The sequence below is a fragment of the Anser brachyrhynchus genome (assembly GCF_964034855.1).
Source record: "Anser brachyrhynchus genome assembly, chromosome: 3".
Classification (NCBI taxonomy): domain Eukaryota; kingdom Metazoa; phylum Chordata; class Aves; order Anseriformes; family Anatidae; genus Anser; species Anser brachyrhynchus.
Window position 1 is genome coordinate 2,115,944 of NC_137696.1, and position 19,799 is coordinate 2,135,742.

The 19,799-nt window shown below is 40.6% G+C and overlaps 2 protein-coding genes across 2 annotated transcripts in view; one reads left to right on the forward strand and one right to left on the reverse strand.

Annotated features, from left to right (window-relative positions):
• Positions 1–1,267: 1,267 nt before the first annotated feature.
• ETAA1 (ETAA1 activator of ATR kinase) lies at positions 1,268–10,093 on the forward strand. Its single transcript, XM_080587062.1, has 6 exons — positions 1,268–1,583; positions 2,373–2,510; positions 2,795–2,871; positions 4,415–4,533; positions 4,861–6,962; positions 8,890–10,093. The coding sequence occupies exons 1-6, from the start codon at positions 1,283–1,285 to the stop codon at positions 9,003–9,005; spliced, it is 2,853 nt and encodes a 950-aa protein (XP_080443188.1). The 5' UTR covers positions 1,268–1,282; the 3' UTR covers positions 9,006–10,093.
• LOC308192977 (uncharacterized protein) overlaps positions 6,969–19,799 on the reverse strand; it is a 238,540-nt gene continuing 225,709 nt past the window's right edge. Inside the window, exons 4-5 of the mRNA XM_080587101.1 lie at positions 10,566–10,642; positions 6,969–8,352 (exon numbers count right to left, since the gene is read on the reverse strand). Coding sequence (XP_080443227.1) covers positions 8,242–8,352; positions 10,566–10,642 — 188 coding nt within the window. The 3' untranslated portion in view covers positions 6,969–8,241. The remainder of the gene's footprint in view (positions 8,353–10,565; positions 10,643–19,799) is intronic.

The window sequence follows — 19,799 nt, forward strand, 5'->3', positions numbered from 1 at the left end:
TCTTGAGCTGCAGTGAAATACCCACACTTTTATTCATTAGGAAAGGGGTTTTCTTCCATCACATACCTGCTGTTCAACTTTTCTGTAGAGTACATATTTTTGTTTGGTTTGGTTTGTTGTTTTTCTCCCAACTTTTGGAACCACAGCTTTGCATATGCTTAAACTGATGTACCAACATGCCTCATTCAGAAGTAGACATACATTTAAAATGTTCTTTTTCAAAATGCATTTACTGTACGAGTAAAATCTCACTACTGAGTGAAAGACCCGTGGCAAATATTCACATTTTATGAAGGAGGTTCGTGAACAATAAGCGGGGAGAAACGAAGAAATCAAAGCGAGGACTGCAAAATTCACAGCACTTGATGAATTTGACAGATGTCACTTAATTTTCATTATTTCTCACAGTATTTCAGACTACACTTGTCAACGTACAGGAGCATGAAAGCAGACCGCTTCACAGTACCCAGCTGCTAAGTGGGCGCCAGGAAGTGGTAGGAGACAGCAACATTTTAGTAGCACTTTTTAGTAAGTGTTTTAATTCTAATGCCTTGTTATCCTGCAACCACCACTGTAAACAGAATCTCTCCTCAGCATCCATTTTACCTGGAAACAACAGGGCAAGCAATCTATGTTGCACCTAGGGCAGAGAGTCCAGGTAAGGCCATTTTTGGACGTGTGCGATGCATCGCAGCTTTTAATTACTATCTTGCCAACCAGTGATCATACGCCACGCGTACCTTCACCGTGCTTTCTACCAATGCAAAGATCTACCCGTGCTGGTGTGAGTACAAGCCAGCAGCCACGCTTCGATGCTCAATGATGGATTTTGGAGCCTAATTCTAGACCCGTTTGTTCAGGCTGATCTCTGATTTACATTTGATGGGTATGACATAAACGAATTGATTATTCAAACGTCACAACTTACTGTGATTAACTGTGATACTTTAGCCGTGTATGTAACAATTTCTCTGTTTAATACATAGCACTTATTTTTTTCGTTGTTAAAAAGTCTTCCATTGGCTTAATTACGCTCTTGAGAACAGAGAAGTGAAAAACCATATTGCTTGCCTGAGGCCTCCGGTGGAATGAGCTTTCCCAACTCAGGGAATCCACGTCTCGTGACTTTAAAACTCCTCATGCTCCTGCAGCCACCTCAGCGGCCCGCCCGTCACCCTTTAACGGCCGCCCCAGCGCGTGCCGCAGGCACCTCGCGGCGGCGGCGGGGCGGGGCCAACCCGCCGCTCCCCTCCAGTCCCGCCCCCTCGGCGTTCCGCAGCCAATGGCCGCCCGGCGCGGGCGGCGGCGGCCAATCGGCGGCGGCTCGCTGCGTTCCCCGGCAAAATGGCGGCGGCGGCGGCGGCGGCGGGGCGGACGCGGCGGCGGCGGTATGCCCGGTAGCCGGCGGCGGGAGCCCTGCCTCAGGCCCCCCGCCCTGAGGAGGCGGAGCGGCGGCGGCCAGGAGGGGCTCGGCCGGCGGCCGGCGGAGGACGGAGCGGCGGCGCCGGCGGAGGAGGGCGGTGCGGGCCCGGGCCCGGGTCCGGGCCTGCCCGCGGGGGAGGCGGCGGTGCGCGGCGCTGCAGGTACCGGGCGCTGAGCAGCAGCAGCAGGAGGAGGAGGAGGAGGAGGGGCTGCCCCCAGCCCTGGCCGTGCTGCTGCCCGAGGAGCGACAAGGAGCATCGGGGGCCTGCGGGCACAGAGGGCAGCGGCAGCCCTGCTGTGGGCCTCCTGAGGGGTCCCTCAGGCAGGGCTCGCGTCTTTAAAATGGTTTCTGTAGGCCAGCACGTCAGCGACTTCACCTGTAAGGGGCAGGGTGACAGGTCGAGCTCTGTAAAAAGTCTTAAGTTTACTCGCTGAGACCCCTGTGAGCTGCTGTTCGACAGCTGTGTGCTTGTTTTTGTCAGTCCGACCTGAGAAGGCCCCCTGGAGGGAAGCATAGGCAGGTAGGAAGGTAGGTAGGTTGTCACCCAAACCAGAGTCTGGGTGAAAGACACAGAGCAAATCAGAATACAAAATATGCTCCCCTATAGGTATATATACTCGTTGTTGTTGTTAATGTACATTAAAGTCAACAATCCCCCAGATAGGACAGACGATCTTCATCCTTACCACCAAGATGCGAAGCGTACAGCTGTCAGTATCCTGTAATTCCGTTATCTCAGGTGGTGTAACTGACAAAGATAACGTCAGACTTTGCATCAAGTGCAGTTATGAAAAATACCCTTGTAAGCAGAGGAACCTTGACGAGTGTGAGCTTGATTTCGTTTCTTAAAAGTTCCTAAAGCATCTTTATGCCTTGCCCTCTTCAGTGTTCAAAGTTATTTCGGCTTTTCATTTGTTGTTTAACAAGGATCGTTTTTCTCTTTACACAGAGCCATGTTTACATAAAACTCCAAAGAGATCACTGAGTAGGAAATCCAGAATACCTACTTTCAGCTCTCCTGTTAATGACACTGACATACAGCAAGAAATCTTTTGGGATCCTCATTCACCAATTGCACGCGGACTAGGTAATATTAAGAACACTCAGACTTCAGGGTGCCTTTCTGAGGAATGCAATTGGCATTATCACATTTATTGAAAAAAGGCCTCCTCCTGTTATCATGATAGCAGTTGGGGAATCCAGAAGTAATTAGGTTTCTTGGTTTGGTTTTACTTTTATTAAAATCCCATAAATTCTTAAATATAATGATGCATCAAGTTCTGACTTCAGTAAGTGTAATTGTACGGTTTAAGATGCAGTGCACTTTATAAATTGTAGTGTTTTTCAAAGTTGTATTTTTTTTTTTCATAGGCAATGAAAAAACCAAACGTTCTATCAGGAGATGTGCAGTCGAAATTTCAGAAATTGTTAATCGTATTGCTCCTCAGGTAACTGTGACTTTCTAAAACACTGCTCTTTATATGCAATAATCAAACAGGGTAGTGCCACGCTATTCACTTTTAGTAGAGACTTAACTTCAGTTACAGTAGTCTCTCTTAACATGGTAAGAAGAATTATCAAAAGTGTGCAGAAAACTAGTAACATGTTTATAAAACTGGACTGAATTAAAATCATAAGCATGGCATTTGACTCACTGCTTTTTCAAGTCACAGATGCTGTAAAAATAAAGTATGAAGAAAATGGACTTGTGGCAGCTGCGTTTAGAAAGTTCTGATTTCAGAATATAGTTTATTACCCCTGATCTCTGGAAATCTATTATGATTTATTTATCCTTATTAAAAAGTATAGTTTCTTCATGTACTGGATTTACTTGGCAAGGAAATCTGACAGACTCAGATGAGAGAGACTCCATGATAATATAAACATAGTGAAGTCGCATCGTTATTCTAAATAATTTGACTTTACCCTAAGGTCCATGCTCTTGATGTCTCTCTTTTGCTGTGAAACTGATGTCCACAGCCTTAAAAGTGAAAATAAGCTAGTGTTGCAATAGCAGTCTTATTGTTTGCTTTTTATTAAGTGCAAGAGCAGAACTTGTCGTTCCTAAAACAGTTCTGTAGTATTTGGTTTGCAAAATATGCCAGCTTATTTGACAGAGCCTGTTAAATGTATTCACTATTTTGAGTAGTTCGGAGAAATTGGAATTGGAAAATCATTGATAAGGGGATGCCACTTCCTTTTAAAGTATTACAGCGCTATCATAACTAAATATTATCATACTGGGTTTGCTTGCTTGTCTTCTTTTTTTTAATACCAATTTTTAAAAATAAAACCTATCTAAAACTACCTGGTAGTTAAAGTTCTACTTACTTTTGCTGGCTTAAGTGCAGAAATTTCTCACATCCAACATTTTGCTCTGTCCCTCTATGCATTTTACCACAGCAATACAGTATCTTTTAGAATTGGGAACTTAGAAGGCAGCCTGAACTTTGAAGCTCTGAAAAAACCTCATTCAGTGTCTGAACTTCATTTGTTTCTGTTTAAATGCTCCTTGGATAAAATAGTTGTAATGGAATAAGTCAGAATTTTTTCCAGGAAGCATATAGAATATGATTTGTTTCAAATTCTCTGATCTGTTAATGCTGCTGTAAGTGGATAAAGACAGGGTTTCTCAAGTAGCTCCTTACTAGTATACGGAGGTAAACTAATCACAGCTTGTAATGTGAATATTGCAAATTATGTGTAAACTTGATTGGGGAAGCAAATATAGTATTAGCTTTGAGCACCAAAGTAAAATTCAATTATTTTAATTGAAGTTCCTGCTTTAAATTGATATAATTAAACTGATACAACTATCAGTAGACAGTGTTGCAGTAATCTTGCTTAGCTTGTATTGGTTTAGCTCCTATCTTTGGCTTTCAACAGATTTGATCCAATTTAATTGGTTTAGCAACTTTAACGCAGAGTGTGTGTCTAGTCCAATCTTTATCTGAAGTCAAATTGCTAAGCATTACAAATCTAATCATTCAGGATGAAAAAGCAGCCTGTAATGAAGGCTCCCTTTTAGGGACATGGATTGGGGAGGATGCTATTCCCTGTACACCTGGAGCAGTAAAAGTGCGAGCTAGGACAAAGTTAAGCTGTACAAGGTAAGTTACTGTTTTGTCTCGCCCATCACTGCTGGGTTTTTGTGAAAAAGGGTATGTGGTGTTTCATTATGTATAGTGAGCCATGTAATTGTACATTAGCATACAGAATGCTTTTAACTTTGCATTTGCTATCTTTTGTTAATGGGGTAGTTATCGTTGGGAATTATCAAAAGGATTGCATGCTGATTGTGCTGAAAGCAGTAGGATTCGCTCGTACTCTGTAGCTTGGTAAACTAGAGAATAAACAGCATGCAGGATAGTGTAGTTAAACTTGGAAAAACTTTCTCAGTAGATCTGATTTTTTCTTTCTCTGTTTTTTTAATCTAGAGATCTTAAAATAAAAAATCCTGAAGAGGAGCTCATGAAATTGGCCAAGGAATTTGATAAAAATCTGGTAGAGCTAGATGCTGTTCAGGAGCAAGAGAAGCTTGGCCGTGGCTTTATCCAGACTGCCTCAGAGTCTTTAAAAAATTACAAAGATGAAGTAAATAGGAAGAACCTGAAATCACTCCTTAGTGAAGTTTCTGAAACAGATCCTTCTCTGTCCCTGAAACCAGTTGCAGAAAGCACTGGCATCACCACTGCAGAGCCCTGTCTGTCTAGCAGTCAAAACTCTATAGACCTTGAGGCCGAAATAGCCCTTCATGCTCTTTTTGATTGCTCTACCCAGAAGTGTACTGGACAGTTGAGCCAAGGACTATCAGGTATTTCTTTAAATAATAGTTTCCATGAAAACAAAAGGACACTGGAGGAGGAACACCTTCCTGAACAAATTAAAAATACACAACATGGTAATTCAGATGCATGTCAAAAACATAATCTCTATGCACTAGGAAGTGTGAACCAGACTCTTCCAAGAACGGATACTAACACACTGACAAAAAAAAATACTCCTTTGAAGAGACAAGTGGTGGTCTCCAGTAAGCTTGCTGGAGTAGTTAATGATGATTTTGATGATTGGGATACAGATTTTTTGGCAGATGACTCTTTTGTGATGCAAATAACCCAAAATCCTGAGTTGATAAATACTGAAGAAGCTCCAACAATTCCTATAAATACTTCTGTGCGTGGTTTCAGTGATGCTAGCAGAACAAAGGAAAGAAGTAGCTGCAATTCAGTAATTTCCTTGGAGAGTGTACACAAATCTAAAAGTTCTCCGTTTTCACCTTTGAAGCATCCTAGTAAAAATACACAAAATGTTGCAAAGTCTCTTTCTTTACAAAAGCCATTTAATAAGATGGAAAACTCAAAGACGGCAACCACTTGCTCTACTTGGAGGAGTGCCCAAAACAATGATTTTAACTATATACCCGTTTCAATGCAGTCTCAAGTGAAGAATAGAAATGAAACTGTTGAGCCTAAAGGTAACCCTGTTCTTTTCCCATCGAGATCTAATCCTCACAGACCACGGACTGAAAAACCTGGGAGTAACTTGCACAATATTTTCTGTGAATCAGCCAATATTTCTACCAATACAAAACCTAATGATCTAATTAAAGTGGTTAACCAAGCTAATACAGGTCACTTAAATCCAGTTGAAATACCAAAGAAAAGTACTCTGTCATTTGATGACTGGAATGAACCAAAATTCTCTGATGAGGTTTTGGACATGTTTTGTGAATCCGATAGTCTGTGGGATGCAAACTGTGAGGATGATGAATTGTTGTATCAAGTATGTGATGATATAGAAAAGCAGACTCAGAGCCAGGATGTTAAACAAGGAAATGAAAGAACTAAAACTGTACAAGGAGCCAGTAATCTCTCCAGATCAAATTCTGACAGTGGCTTCACAGCATCTAAACAAGGACTACCTGATCGCCTCGTGGCACAAAAAACAAATGCAAAACAGGATGGTTTTTCACTAAACAATTCTGGTAGGAACTTCTCAAGGGTTACACATGGACTGACCACAACAGGGCAGGTAGTGAACTGTAAAAATGTTTCAAGTCCTCTATCAATGATCTCGGGTACTTCTGTGGACTGTAAATATACACTGTCTAAAAACTATCATCAAGCTGCTTCTGAAGATACTACAAAGAGTATTTCAGGAAAGTGGTACAGGTCAAATTCTGTGCCAGCAAGAGAGACTCATTCTGAAGCAAGTCCAGCTAACACAATAAACGTTTTTAGTAGCAAAAGATTAGACAGCCAAGATGTCTTGAATAATGCAGGAAGGACAACAAATAACAGTTCTGGTAACAAAACATCAGCTGTGCCTTCAAAGTTTAAGTTCCGAAAGACTAACAGTTCTCAGAATGCTCTTCATGTAGGGTCTGAAAATCCAGGGAGTCATTCTGGCATTGGAATTGCTCCGCAGGGTTTGGAAGGAAGTAAGAATCAGGTGAATGTGGCTTTGCACAGCAAGCCTGAAAATACAAAACCACCTTTCAAGAGACACCTTTCGGAGTCTTTTGCACTGTCTACATCAGGTATGTGTCTTTGTTCTATCACTGTTAAACTGTTTTTGTTTTCTTACTGTAATCAGAAAGTCAAAGGAGAAATTTTTACCATATTTCAAAGTAGGCTTCAATGTTCATCTGTTCAGTTTAGGTGTCAGTAAATGTTCTAATGAGAATTTGGAGGACGTTTTCTCCAAACTAAAATCATCCTGACACATCTCTTGAATTCTTGTAGTTAAGGACTTCACTTCCCCATCTTCATTCCACTTCTCAGAATACTTTACGCTCTCCATAAATGCTCAGAATCATTAGGATCAAGCACACCCTGATGCGGCAGTCAGTGTACCACATTCTGACTTGCTTAAAACTGTTGATACACGGTAAATGCTATAGTGCAAGTCAGTGCTTTAATTTACATTTCGGGGGGGAAAAAAAAAACAAAAAACAAACAATTACTTATTTTGGCCACGATTCATAAAACCCCAGATAATGATGGGACAGCGAAACATGGCAGCAGATGATACGGAATGCCAATTTCTTTTTATTAGTGTATACCTGGAAATTGGAACCTCAAATCATTCTGAAACGTAGGTGTGTATTGTTGTTTGCTCTGTGAACAGAATTGCCAGTGAAATACTCTTTGTGTAATCAGTCTAAACGCTAACGCTTTATTTAGCCTCACAGTTGGTCACTAGTCCATCATCTGTAATATTCTAAGCACTGATATTACTTGCTAGGGAAATGCAGAGACAGTCAAATTTCAGTCAGTTCTTGTTTTTACTTGACCTAATTGCTTGGTGAATTACTAATCAATATTAATTTTGATAAAATAGGCCTTTAAATTTAGTGTACTATACCAACCTCCATTCTCAGGAAGCACCGTTACAAAAACAAGAAATAATTCCTGCATACCAGCCAGCATTACGTAACGAATCGGTATTTTATCTGTTTTGTACCCAGCGTAGAAACAAATAAATGGAAAATAGCTATTTTGGATGTCAGGTGGGGAGGAGAGGAGAGATAACTAGTCATTCTGTGGAATGTTTCAGAGAATAAATGAATGAAATAGGAAGTACCTTGGTAGCATAGATTTTACTTTAAGAGAAACAACAAAATTCCTCCCTCATCTTAATTTTTTTTTTGGGAAAGGACCTTGCTGTAACAAAAGGATGGACATTAAGTAATCTTTTCAAAAACTAATACAAAATTTGTCATGGATATCTGTAATTAACCTTTTTTTTAAGAAGCAAACGGGCCCATTTTTTTTCATTATTTACCCAGTCTGAAAGGCTACTTATTAAAAATAGTTTCATTGGAAATTGGTGCATAAAAACAGTAAAATACTTGACGTGCAGAATGATGGGAGTCTTCCTGTTGGATCCAGTGAGGTCAGGATTTTATTGTATGGGAATTTATAGTTCTGTAACACAACATATAAAATATTACGTTTAGCTATCATGTTCTTGTCTCGTTTGCCGATTTTTATTGCTACTTTTGACCTTTTTTCAACCTTTCTGGTTTTATTTGTGTGACACCTGTACTATATCTGACCCCTGTGTCTATACCATCTCCGTGCCCATATCTCTACCTAACTCACTAAATTGTAGAGCCCTTTTCACTCTGATAGCCTTAATTTTCTTAACCCATTGCCATCTCCTGTGTTGACTCCTGATGTCACAAGGTTCACTTGAAGGGCAGCTAAGTAAAATTTCCTTGAAGCAAATGTCTGCGTCCCAGTACTTTCATTGGGAGGCAGTCATCAGTAGCACTACAAAGGTCATGCATCTTATACCCCTTCCTGCCTTGGGGACAGGATAGATGAGCCATTTTTAACTTGGGTGCCTCATATGTCAGAATAGTGTGCTCTTGCCATATATCTTCAGACACTGAAAATAGATGAGTTAAAATACATATTGAACAAACTTGAAGGCTCCTAATGCATGTTTTTTATTTACAGTGTCTGTGGTGGAACAAAAAAACAGGAAATGTTCTCAAGAAGAAATTGAAAGAAAGAAACAAGAAGCTCTTGCACGAAGAAAATCCAGAATGCAGGCATTCTTAAAAGATGCTTGAATTTGAGAGGAGTTACCAAGTTTTGGGGAGGGAAATACTGTAATGCTGGAAGACTTTTAAAACTGTGTTCATGGCTGCTGATACCAAGCTTTTCTTATTTCTCGATTTTAAAAAAAAATCTTGCTCTGAACCATAATTAATATTCTGGTGGTATTTAGTCTTAACTAAAAAATACCAGTGGTAAATTTCTAGTCCCAAATATCTTCAACATAATGAAGTTCAAGATTGTACTGAGTTCATGTTCTGTTATGTGTTGAAGGTGTATACTCTAAAAATCATGAGCGTGTGCAAGCATTTGTAGACCTAAATAAGTAGAAGGCTTCAAAAACGGACTGTGTGTATTTGAGCTGTATTTCTCTTATTAGGAGTATTTTAATCTAAAGGAAGACACTCGAGCACACACAGACTAAACAATATTAATGTTTGCTTTCAGGTAGGTGAAAGTTCCAAAGTTTTGGTTTAAAGAAAGTACAATCTAGAAAACATCCAACATTGGGGAAACTATTGGAAATGAACAGGTTTTGGAAACCTTGCTCAGTTTGTGTCTGTTACCTTAATTCTTAAGGTGTAAAAATTGTACATGATGAAGGAACAATTTAATATACAAGTTTCATAAGGTGAAATAACATCCTGGAAAAGACACACTTGTTTTTCATTTCCTCCACAAAGAGTTGGAAATGTCATAGCTACCAAAATTAGACCACCTTTTTCTAAACATGTATTACCAAGCGATTTTTTTTTTAAAAAGGTATCCTATGTCATTTTACCAAACCGTAAGCAATACAAAATACACCAGGTGAAATGTCAGCAACTGTGAATCAGTTTAGTGTTATGGGTTATACATATTTTTCAAACTAAAGGCTGTTAAAACATAATAATGCAAGGTCATGTCAGCTTAACGGGGGCTGATAGAATTCTCAATGTGATAGATGGGTGCAGAGCTCAAACTGCAAAAAGTGCCTGTGGGTAAGCTGCAAGATATTTTTCAACTGAGAAATGCTTATATGTAAACATGTGACACTATGAAAAGTGACTGTGATTTTTCTTTGTAAATAAATAACTTTGAAATGTACCAAAGGTTAGATGAAGCTTTTGGTTCCTGTAATATGTACTGTTTTTGTAACTCTTAAAAATGTAAGTATTGTATATTTGTAAATCATTATTAAATTCTTTTTTTTTTTTTTTTTACATTTCTCTGTTCTGGGAAATACTACGATACAGAAACTGGTAAAAGGGAGTGGAATGGGGATTCCATACTGACTTTACCTGACAGTTCTCTCTTGCCTACAAACTTATCCAGATATTCCACACCTCCATTTTCTACCTGTAGTGGTGGCAAAGTTCTTCTCTTGTTCAATTTAGACTAAAAATCCTTTGTGGGGGCACTGGTTGTAACCATAACCATCTGCAGTGGAGTCCTGAAACACTAAGCTCTATTGGTTTTCAAGCTACTGAAGGTGCTTTTGTATTAGCCACCATTCTTTGTGCTAGTTAGTGGATTATAAAATCAAATCCTTAAGCCTACCGAAGGCGCTACTGTGCCAAATGAGCATTACTTACAGTTTCTGGCTGCAGTTCCCTGTCCTGCCAGCTCCAGCCGTTGTGCAACATATGATGAGTTGGATCAGCTTCCTGATCTGACAAAGTTAACCCAGAAAAAATGTTTACAGCTTTTCAGAAAAAGTCACCATAATAACACAGATAAAGTAACATGAAGTAGCAAGGTTCACTGTTGCGTTGTCAAACCTCTGCTGGCAGTGGTCTGACGGTTCAGAAGACAAGATTTGCATGTCCATATTACAAATAAATGCAACCCGAGTAGCAGTGGTTGCAAAAATTGCGTTTATCCCGAGAATGTGGTTTGATCTGTGTATCTGAGGGAAGTTTGTCTTCATGGCATTCTAGGAAAATCTAAACTATCAGGTAACTTGCCAGATGCACTACTGGCCAAGAAAGTGGCTATGAGAAAAGGCTTCTACCATCAGTATTAAATATGAAAATTATAAGACTGGCTTTTAAGGTACTGATACACAAGAATGTCAAATGTTATTGCGAAACATGAAGTTAGGCTTTTGCTAGGACAGTGTTCAGCTTATCAACCCTTGCCTCCCCAGGATATTTCTCTAGAAATGATTCTGTACAAAAGGAGCCGGGATAATGTTCGTTTTCAAGGATGATGTGGTTAATCATACTTCTGGTTTGAGACTATAAACTAACTAGAAGAGAAAGAACTGATTGTGGGAGCTGAAGAGTATTTTTTAGGAAGGTTTCATTCCCTGATGTGAAAGGATCAAATCAGATTTGAAATGGGGATAAACAGAAGATACATAACATGAAATACAGGCTGAGCACATTATGGCTAGCCGAGCTCAGCACACAAAACAACATTCTGAACACGTGCCACTGCGTGTCCTTGAGTGCACCCCAAAGTTTAGAGCCAGCTTACCACCTTTTCAGGTGACGCTTATTTTCTCAGGTGCCCACGAGAGAAAGGCCCTGGAGCTGCCCTCCTGAAATGCCACCGCTAGTCTCCCTGCAGAGCAGGGTAAGAGCACACTCGCTCATCTTTTACAGGAGCATCTAGCCAACCTGCTTGCCTTCCGAGCTGCAAAACAGAGCTCCATGTACAAGGGGAACTCCATTCTCGCAAGGGGTCTGGGAAGGACCCCCTCACAAACTTTCCAACTGGAGGAAGATGCAAACTACCTTTTGACAAATTACTGTCACTTCCTTACCTAAGTACTTCACCGCATTTAAAGAATCTATCTGCTGGCGAGTGTGAAACATCTCATTTTTGACAGCTGACAGCTAACACACCTACTGCCCTCTCCCATTAAACTAATTGTAACAGAGGGGCTTTGACTTTTATTTTACTTTCATAAATACCTATTTTCAGCATTGATATTACGCTTCAAGGCCTGTAATGTGGTCTTAAACGCTGCTTTCCAGATAGAAATCACAAGTTCTTGGGATCATGGTTTCTTAACTGAAGTCAAGACAAAGTAAGATTTATTTTTTTTTTGGTCACACCCTCGCTGACTGTCCCCAAATGCCCTACCGTATCATCTTCCAATTAACAAACTGAATAGAGCTTCTTTTTGTTACTTGGTGCTATTAGAAACAGATAAATCATGTCTTGCCTTAGAATTAAAACCCCTCTATACCATTTTGATTAGGCAAATCTGGTAAAAGTGGAAAACAGAGAAATATTTTAACCCTGTACGGTTTCATTGGTGGAGTCAGCGCAGGCAGAAGTAAGGTTCATTAGGGCTCAGAAATAACTATAAAGAACAGCAACCTCTACAGCATCAAAGGTAAAATTCCACAGCCTAGGTATTTTTATCTCTGAAAAAGAAATACATTTATACTGCTTGGGAAGAAACAAAGAGGAAACGTAATAAAAAATAAACTCTTTAGCTATGCATGCAAAATAAGAGTACCCACCGCAGAGCTGGTTTCTTGCGAGTGCCAGCTTTGCCCTCTGCCTCTTCTAGGATGCTGGAGGCAGCCCCAGGCAGCAGGCAGGGCAGTGTACTGACGTTGAGGGGGTGCAGACATGAACTGAGCCCCCGCGTGTTCCTGAACATCTGGCTGTAACACCAGCAGCACAGCACAGGGGTAGCTAGAGGCGGTTTCGTGCCTCCTACGCCGAGGGGCAGCAGTTCGGCGTGCAGCCCTTTCAGGCCCTCTGACCACAGTCAGCGACGCAGAGAGGGCAACTCCGACACCAGTGCCCGAAATGTGATGTAGCCCCATCAACAGAAAGAGCCATCTGCCTAACATACGTTGCAGGGATGTATGTGGTGCTGGGCCTCGGCAGCTGCTCTGCAGAGCAGAGCAGAGGTGCAAAAACTGCATCCCTCCTGCTTGCTCTTGTCTTAGGTCCCCTCTCGTTGCCGCCGAGGGAGAAGCTGTGCGGCAGCCACACGATCCCACAGGTTATGCTCAGCACCCCTGGTGCTCACTGGTAATTCTTGGTGCCCTGCTGATCCTGCATGTGCCAGCCTCGATCTGCAAGCTTTTGTCTGACTTCTTGCAGCAGACAACAGTTCTTCATTAGGAAAGTATCTACACAATTTTAATTAATTAATACACATGTACGCGTGAAAAGTTTGGTATTTCAATAGCTGACATTTCACTATGAAGTCCCATCTTCCTCCAGGCAAAAAAGGCCTATACAAATAGTAACAACAATCTTAAATACATTCCAAATTAAATTATGACTGTCATGTTTCATTATAAATTAATTTGTAACTGTTTGCTTAAGCACTCATCTTCGTTTCATTCAGAGCACAGCAATTTTTTACATGAGCAGTGCAATCAGTGAGCTTGAGTTTAAATGAAAATGGAATTCCTGTATGTCCCCATACCTGAGGATCATTTTTATTTCATGGGCAATCTCACTATGAGTGATGTTACTCGCTAAAACCTGAGGATTACCTGTCTAAATTAAAACCCGTAGTGTTTTTTCTTTTACAAAGACAGAATCAATCAAGTAAAGGACCCATTCATTGTTAGCTGTATATAAAATTATGTGTTGTAGAGTATACATACACATATTCACATCCTTCGAGCTCATACTGGTGAGGGACCATGTTTAAAGCATTTGAGAAATTTGGTAACAGTGTTCTTTGTTGTGTTATTTATCTCAGATTTTTGAAGAGGTCAGCATCCAGCAGCTCTTCAAATTTTGGCCTATAACGCACAATTAATCTTGGGGCTGCAGTTCAGGAACAGCAACGTAATCTTGGAATATGTGTACCACTTATTACACCTAGACCTTTATACCCAGAGGAATAACAGAGATGAATTCATTGATTATATCTTTTTAAGCCTAAAAAGAGCTACAATTTGTCAGGGAAGAGTAGCTGGAAGCAACAGATAGTGACCTAAATAGTAGAATTCCAAAGATAAAATAGAAGAAAATGAACACAAATGCTTCATTGTTTGAGAGCCGTATTGTCTGTAACACACTCCAGTGAATCCAGTGTTTGCGGAAGAGGCCGAGGCAGATATAATCTGTGGAGCAAAAAATGACAGCCTGAGTAAGTAGCCATCAAAGACGAAGCCAGGAAGACTCCGGCAATTGTGCTGTAAATCATAACTGCAATATTTGTTCAAAGCTCCGGTTACAACGCATACTGGTGGTTTTGTCAGAATAGTCAGAAAAGTCCTGCCTCATAAAACACTTAAGAATATCTAATGTGCTGCTCTTGTGGAACTAAATATAAATTTCTTTGACTATTGTCTGCGTGTAATGTCAGTATGGCAGCTTGCAACCATTAAGGGCCTGATTCTACTCTTGCTGCAATTTCCTTCAAGCGCTGGAGGTAATGGAATGACTCAGGCAAGCGGAGAATCAAGCCCATGCATTTCATTACCCTAAGTAGTTCTCATCTTTAGCACATAAATCTAGTGAAACAGGATTGCATTTATCAGAAATTGTTATTGTTTATGCGCACTTGCAAAGTTTTTGGTGGGAAAAGGTTGCATTTATGCATAGCTTGTAAAAGCTGCAGCTAACAGCTTTCACCTCCAACAACGTAGTTAGCAGAGGTGAGGAGAGGATTACTGGATTTATAGATTTCCTTTTTAATGAGGTTGTCTGCTCTTTGCAGCTTGTCCTCACTAAAGGGAAAACTTGATTCAGGTTTTAACCCCAGAAAACTACGTGTAGACATGGGAATGAAGCTCGGCGTGCACTGCCGCACTCTCTGAACAGAAGACAGATTGGTCAAAATGAAGTGTGATATTGTGCCTCAGCACAGCAATTTAGGTTTTAGGGAATTTTTTTTTGGGGGGGGGGGGGGGTGCAGGGGAAACCTAAAGCTGAGTATACACTGGCATGTTTTGCCAAGCGATGGCTGTAGGGCCAAGTATCTATGGATATTTAAGCACCCAGGAAAGTTACTCATGGCTAGTCACATTGGTGATTCAAGTGGTATTAAAAAGACCTTGATGAACAGTTCTTTTTGAATATCCCATTAGATACCTAGCTGCACCTTTGGGTGTTAGAGACCTGTACAATTCTGAACCTCACTGACAAAAAAAAAAAAAAAAAAAAAAAAGGACATAATGAGAGAAAGAAAAATGTGTTCGCAAAGGCTTGCATAACAGTTGGGCAACATTGTAGCAGATGAACTGTTAACACTTTCTCCACCAGTAAAGACTTGCAAAAGACTCATATTTAGCTCTCATGTTCTTCAGCAAAAACCTGAAATATATGCTTAGAAATATCACAAATTTGAATTCCTGTCTTCCAGGTTACTTTTTATAGGCTACAACATACCCGGATAGGGCCAGATGTTTTGTAAGCTTTAATGCTGTGTAAGCAGTTGACAACAATCCTAATAACTATTCTGTTATTGAACTTGAATAGGTATTAGCAAAGAATAAAGGAAACTGAATTTTACAGAATGACTAAAAATGTTTTCTATGCCATTTGCTCAATTTTCAGCATGCTGCCTTGTGCAACTTCAGTGTAAACCACTCCTGAGAAGGACAGTCAAACCAGCCAGGACCTCAATGTCCAATATAAAACCTCTGAAGACCCCAGAAGATTTCTTTTTAACACCAGATTTCCAACCAGTAGTAAGAAAGAAGAAAGATGTGTTGTTTATGGGTTGGGGGTGTGAGTCTCATAGGTTCATTGGTTGTAGTAACAAAGGCTGACATGGGACCCTCACAGAAGACACTGCCAAGCACATGTCCCATGGACTTTTCAAAACTCTTGGTTTTTCCTCTCCATCCATCAGTAACTATCACCCCTCAATGTCTGAAGGGGTTGTTAAGCGTGTTCAGTAGATCCAACTAGGAATTGTGTGCTATTAAGGCTTCCACAACATGAGACTACTGCTCCTTTACAGGGGATTGGAGCTATCTCCTACATTTCAAATTTACACTCACTTTTAGTTAGATCTTAAATACAGATATTTTCTAAGGCGTAAGTCATCCACTCCTGACATTTAAGGATGTTGCATTTCATGTGTTAAAGCTGTACAGTCTGTAATCTGTGGACGTGTAGGGGGAATATCTGGATGGCTTCTGAAGGAGGTGTGTGGGGTGAGTGACAACAGCAAGCTCATATATGCTCTGTAGCAATCTATGTAGGTGAAATTTATGAAAGGCTCCACATCCCCGATGAAAAATTTATAGAGATCAAAAAAGTTTGAATGCGCTGCATTAGAGTGTCAAATCTTGACAATATAATGTACTAAAAAGACTCTGCCTAAGTGACAGTTTCCTAATAGATAACCATACAGATATGAGGAAAAGTTGGAGGAGAGCCTGTAGAAGGAGTTATGGAGGTGAATGGAAAGAAATGTGAAGATGATATAAGATAATGTCAATCAGCCTAGAGCAGATAACGACAACCCCTCTTTCACTTTCTTGAGCAAGTCTGAGGCACCAACAAAACTACTTAAAACACCTGTTAGTTATAAAAATGTCAAACAAGCATACATTTGGGAAATGGAGAGATTCAAACATTCACGAAAGGGAGAGAGAGATTCTTGGAAGACATGTCGGATATATATGTCATCGCAGCAATTTGCCTGTCCATGTTCCAGAAAAAACACAACTAGCTTTGTGAGCACTGAAAGTAATCAAGCCTGATTTCCTACAGACTAATTAATGCAGTTTCTGAAAGATGCAAGTTCCAACTGAGGCGTCTTTGGTTGAGTCATTTATAGCAGGAGAATCCAGGACGGGTTCTCCAGTGACTAGTAAGAATGAATGCGCACCTGAACTCTTCTGGAGACACAGGGTTTTTTTTGAGACTTTCTCCTCCATCAAACCATTCATCGTCATCAAACTTCTGAAAATCACCATTTTCTAGATTCTCTGTAGAGCTGACCCTTTTTCCCCCTAATCTACTCAGTGAAATTTCCTCATTCCCTTCATTTAATGGTAGAGCTGAACCCATGATGGCTTGAGTGTGTACAAAAAAAGGTTACCTCCGCCCTCCAAAGCTATCCAATTTTTCTTATTCATAGGGATTCTTGGGGTTCACTAATTAGTAAGCAATTTGATGTTACTTCTCACCTAGGAATGAGAGAAGGAGCTTTCATTCCTTGCCAAGCCTTGTGTGGGACCTTGTGCTTTTCCCTGTTACCAGCCAGCTCTCTTGCTGCTGGTAGAGGCCACTGTCAGCCTGCTTGCTCCTAGCACTGCAACCACCAGCCCTGCCCTCTTATATATATGCATGCCTATTTTAATTAATTTTCTATACAAGAATATTTATCAGCTAAAATCAAGAAGTAAATCTAATTCTAAAATGAAGCTAGCTTTGATATTTACTGCAACTTAATGACAACTTTAGACAAGAATTTAATTACACAGAGTCAGCACACGATATATATTGTATGAATGTACCAGGGGACTTATTTTAAAGTGTAATTTAGAGTGTAACTTTTAGACTGCGCCTCAATATGAACTTAAATCAAAATATTTCCACTGATGGGGCACATTCTTCAAAACTGATTACAAAAGTAGCCACAGCACTGATGGAGGCTTACACTAATTTTATGTGTTATGGTATAAATGACTTGCAAGGATACTCTTGGGAAGCTGCATTGTAATTTAATACCTTTAAAGCTAGAAACTGCTAGGGAAATATTTTTTCTTTCACTGGGACCTACTTTTTCCCCTCTATGTTACATAGAAATACATCTTTCAAAAGGATAGTTTCGTATCCCCAACCCTTACATACTAAGTCCCGAAAATACGATGAAATATAATGCTGTGCTTTGCCAGATCAACCTGCCCTGAGGAGTGCACAACAGAGGAGGACTCAGGAGATGAAGCTTTTCCTTCCTCATCCACACTGCTGGCTTTGTATATGCTGATCTCAAGGATGTTTAGAAAGGATGGTCATGGTTTCGTGTGTTGCCCTTACCCAGTTTTAGGCCAGCATCATGGTGGTGTGGGGAGAGAGAGGAGGGTTGTCCGTATTCCAGGGCCTGGCCATGAAAATGCCACCCAACCTGTGTGATGCAGCTGTGGATGTGAATTAACTCTGTGAATACACAAAAATTAGCTCTTTCACACTCCAGCCATACAACTAAATTCTTATTTACACCAATCCTAATTTACTGCCATGAGTAAGAACTGCTGTTCTGTGACAGTACCTCAGACCTTGTCTCCTTGAAGCTGCTGTTCAGCTGTTTAACAAACTTATTTCAATAAAAGCCTGGCTGACACCATTCCCTGACTAAACAATTTCTAGAAGAAAAAATAGGTAAGTTGGTACAACACTCTCGGGCAGATGAGGAGCTAGGGCTATTCTGGGATGTTAGTGCTTAAAGAGGTAGACACAAACTAAATTAACAATGAAAAACACAAAGTGATTTTTCACTACCTAATTATCCTGCGTGGCAACTTTTTAGTAGACATCATTTGTATTTGCAGATCTTCCTTTAGGTAAAAATAGCTGTATTACAGATTGTTATGACACCATTCTATCGTAAGGTTACGCCAGGCATATGCTTAAAGATGCTTCCACTTTATAGACAGGCATGCTATCTCCTAAGAGCTCCAAAGGCATCTAAAGAAAGATTTACACCCACACTGTGCTGCAACAGCTTCAGAGGAACTCTAACTAGCCAGGAGTAAATAAGGCCCATAACCAAAAACACTGAGCAGCACCTCAGCTGGTGTAAATTGTCATAGCTCCTCTGTGGAGCTGGGGACACTTTACACAACCAGAGGATTTGTTCCTCTGAATGCACAGAACATCAGCCTCCAATACATGAAAAGTCCTTGCACAGCAGGAACGTGCAAAACTTTCTTTTGAGCTCAGTGGGAAACTTGTGATTTCTCACTCCAGCCCCATAGGCGTGCTTCACCTTTTACTGCTCAAGATGGGTATTTGCAACGGTCCACTGGGTAAGAGAGATGCCTTTTTAAGGTCCTTTCTAAGGCATATTCTAAATGTGTCTGGAAATATTTACTTGCTGCTGAAATTGCACTGGGCGAGCCACACATATTTCCATGGCTCACAGATAAATACAGCACTGCAGGGCCATCCACTGCTGCACTGAGGGGTCATGAGCTTTGAGTAGTCCTGATGGGCTTGGAAGTCTGGAATTTGTGGTAATTAACCCACTCTGAAACAGAATCATTTAATCTGGATTCCTGTATTGGGGGAGTTCTGGTCACCATCAAGATTTTGGCGTGTGTATACATGAAAGCATGCTGCAGAACTGGATCAGGACCCTTCCATTCCTTTTTCTTTAGCTCTTGGCACTTACATCCTTCAGCTCTAGACCTTGTCCAAGCTACTTCATGACCGTGACACAAAAAAAAGTCCTTTGCAGAACACAGAATACGCTGGTCTGACCTGAAGCTCATGATACCAGAGTCGAGAGGTGAGTTTTAATGAAAGATTGCAGAAGCAAAAGAAAAGATTGCTCTTGGATGACACCAAAAAATCCTTCTGTTTCTATGGAGTGGCCCAGAAGAAAGTGCGAAGAGAGGAAAAAGGGGACAGAGGAAACCTGTGAAAGAGAAGAACGGGAGAAGCAGTCAGCTAAATGGAGTGGAAGATAACCAAGAACAGAACTTCAAGCAATAGATTTCACAGGGTTTTTTAATAGCTTGAATTAGATCTAGCAGGCAGTAGAACATCAAGGATATTGCTGGCTGGTGGAGACAAGGTGGCACTGGCAAGCAGTAGCTCCCATGGGAGGGAGGAAGTGGGGACAACTTGCAGACATCGTCCATCAAGAACTGAGATGATCATAACTTTCAGCTTGTTAATGATGAAAAAATCATGATGGCCATTGTGACGGAGAA

Bases quoted from the DNA above. Each gene is read 5' to 3' on its own strand.
- ETAA1 (XM_080587062.1), top strand. From the start codon at position 1,283: ATGGCCGCCCGGCGCGGGCGGCGGCGGCCAATCGGCGGCGGCTCGCTG. The intron at 4,534-4,860 runs GTAAGTTACTGT...TTTTTAATCTAG, and splicing joins ACAAAGTTAAGCTGTACAAG to AGATCTTAAAATAAAAAATC. The intron at 6,963-8,889 runs GTATGTGTCTTT...TTTTATTTACAG, and splicing joins TTTTGCACTGTCTACATCAG to TGTCTGTGGTGGAACAAAAA.